The sequence below is a fragment of the Priapulus caudatus genome, unplaced genomic scaffold (genome assembly GCF_000485595.1).
Source record: "Priapulus caudatus unplaced genomic scaffold, Priapulus_caudatus-5.0.1 Scaffold2780, whole genome shotgun sequence".
Taxonomy (NCBI): domain Eukaryota; kingdom Metazoa; phylum Priapulida; class Priapulimorpha; order Priapulimorphida; family Priapulidae; genus Priapulus; species Priapulus caudatus.
This window is the reverse complement of record NW_014579841.1, coordinates 7101-9683: the sequence shown is the minus strand read 5'-3', so window position 1 is coordinate 9683 and position 2583 is coordinate 7101. Positions and strand designations below refer to the sequence as shown.

Below are 2583 nucleotides of genomic sequence, written 5' to 3'. Positions count from 1 at the left end.
CCAGTCGTCCCGTCTTTTTCGGAAAGACGAACCCGAAGGTGGAGAGCCCTCAATCGGATCATGACTCTTCCCCTGGAAGATCCCTGCCCCCATTCTGCCAGAGAACCCTCGAGACCCGAAGTCGAGAGGATTTCCTGGATCGGAGGCTCCAGGAAATGAATCGGCGAATCGAAGAACTCTGCCACGTTCCCCCCGCTTATGGTGAGGATATTTGCACTGACCCCCCTTTTCTTAAATGATCATGCAGGAACTGATCCCGCCAAACTTCAAACTCTCCCAGTTCGAAAGCTACGACGGGACTTCAGACCCGGTCGATCATCTGGAAGCCTTCCGGACGATGATGCTACTTCATGGCGCACCAGACACCATCTTGTGCCGGGCCTTCCCATCCACCTTGAAGGGAGCGGCGAGAAACTGGTACTCGACGCTGAAGTCGGGTACCATCTTTTCCTTCGATCAAATGAGCCATCAATTCGTGGCCCATTTTGTCAGCAGCCGGTGCCCTCGGAAGGGCTCGGAGTTCCTCATGAATATCAGGCAGAGAGAGGGAGAGTCCATTCGGGCCTACATCAACCGCTTCAATGTCGCAGTGCTGGAGGTCTGGAATTTGGACCAATCGGTAGCAATGGCCGCTCTGAAGGGCGGCCTTCAGAAGAATGACCTTTTGTTCTCCCTGGAGAAGAAATACCCTAGGGATTTTGCTGATTTGTTGGCTCGGGCTGAAGGGTACGTCCGAGCGGAAGAAGCCTTCAAAATGAAGGATGAGGAGACCGCGAGGGAGCGGCAGGCGGGAGACTCGAGTAAGCCCGCAGTCGGAAAAAGGTCGAGAGAAGCTCAGCCGCGTTCTCGATCCCCTCCTGGGCACAAGCGTGCCCATACTCTGCCCCGGGTACGTAGGCAGAGAAGTCTGAATCACGGAGTTCGGCGGGGTTCTCCACCGGGAAGATTCTGCAACTACGCCCCCCTCAATGCCTCGAAGACCCAGGTACCGATGGAGGTCAGGGAGCAGCTCCCTAGGCCAGAGAGGATGCGCACACACCTTGGGAAGCGCAACCTCAACAAGTTCTGTCTCTACCACCACGACCACGGCCACGACATGGAGGAATGCATCCAGCTTTGAGACGAGATCGAGGAGCTCATCCGGCGAGGTCGACTCGACAGGTTCATCCGACGCCGGCCTGAGGGTAGAGAAGATCGGCCAAGGACCCTGCCGCAACCTAAACCGCCAAGGAGGGAGGAGCAGCCTGGAGATCGGCCTCCAATTGGGACCATCGACTCCATCACCGGAGGGCCTCAAGGAGGAGCAGACCTTCCACGACCATGGAACTCGGGAAACCTGTAAATGTATCGCTTACGACCTTGCCTTGAATCTAAATTCCTTTCGACTTTGCATGTTCCTCCCATTTGGCATGGATTTGTTACGACTGGGGATAACCCTTTCAAACAATTAAAACAAGGTTATGTTAGGAACGGGAGGAGAACCTCATCCTAACATAAATAAAATGAAGGCCTGATTCTTTTAGACCGGATGGGGGGAGAGGTCTTACAACGCCCTAATGCGCCCCCACAGCCATGTCAGGAACAGGAGGAGAACCTCGTCCTGGCATGAGCAAGGTCGAAGGCCCGGTTCTTTTAGATCGGATGGGGGGAGAGGCCTTACAACACCCTAATGCGCCCCCACAGCCATGTCAGGAACAGGAGGAGAACCTCGTCCTGGCACGAGCAAAGTCAAAGGCCCGGTTCTTTTAGACCGGATGGGGGGAGAGGCCTTACAACGCCCGAATGCGCCCCCACAGCCATGTCAGGAACATGAGGAGAACCTCGTCCTGACATGAGCAAAGTCAAAGGCCCGGTTCTTTTAGATCAGATGGGGGGAGAGGCCTTAAAACATCCTAATGCGCCCCCACAGCCATGTCAGGAATAGGAGGAGAACCTCGTCCTGACATGAGCAAAGTCGAAGGCCCGATTTTTTTAGACCGGATGGGGAGAGAGACCCTTGCGATGGCCCTTATGTGCCCCCGCAGCCCCGTTGGAAACAGGAGGAGAACCTCATCCTAACCTGAGCTGAAATCGACTACGTCAGGAACGGAAGGAGAACCTCGTCCTGACGGTGACGAAACCCGACCGCCCAACAAGATCGGATGAAGGGGAAAGGCCCCTCAGCGGCACCTTCACACTTCTACGCAACCTCGCAAAAAGCAAGGGGAGGGCCCTCACTCCGAAAAGAGGAGGAAAATAAAAAAGAAAAAGCGACGAACTACGTCGGAAACAGATGAAGGACAAACCACACCAAAGAACCTAAGAAACCTCATCTCAACAAAGACGGGAAGTTCCTACCAAATACCCCCGGCCTCTAAGAAGACTCTCGACACAGGTCAAGAAAACAGCAACATCTCCGAGGTAACGCGGAGTTCGGACCACCAAGCTTGAGCCTACGGCCATGAACGATGAGGAAAGCAAACCAGCGTATCGATGACTGGGCACCTCCAAACGACGTCAACGTCGGACAAGTCGAACGACAAGAGAAGTTCGACAGACGATAATTTAATACAATATATGGATGAGGTAACACAAAATTTTCTT

General features: G+C 54.2%; 1 protein-coding gene across 1 annotated transcript; it reads left to right on the top strand.

Annotated features, from left to right (window-relative positions):
• Nucleotides 1-241: 241 nt before the first annotated feature.
• On the top strand, nucleotides 242-1120 carry LOC106819047. The gene has a single exon (XM_014823708.1). The coding sequence runs from the start codon at nucleotides 242-244 to the stop codon at nucleotides 1118-1120; it is 879 nt and encodes a 292-aa protein (XP_014679194.1).
• The last annotated feature ends 1463 nt before the right edge of the window (nucleotides 1121-2583 follow it).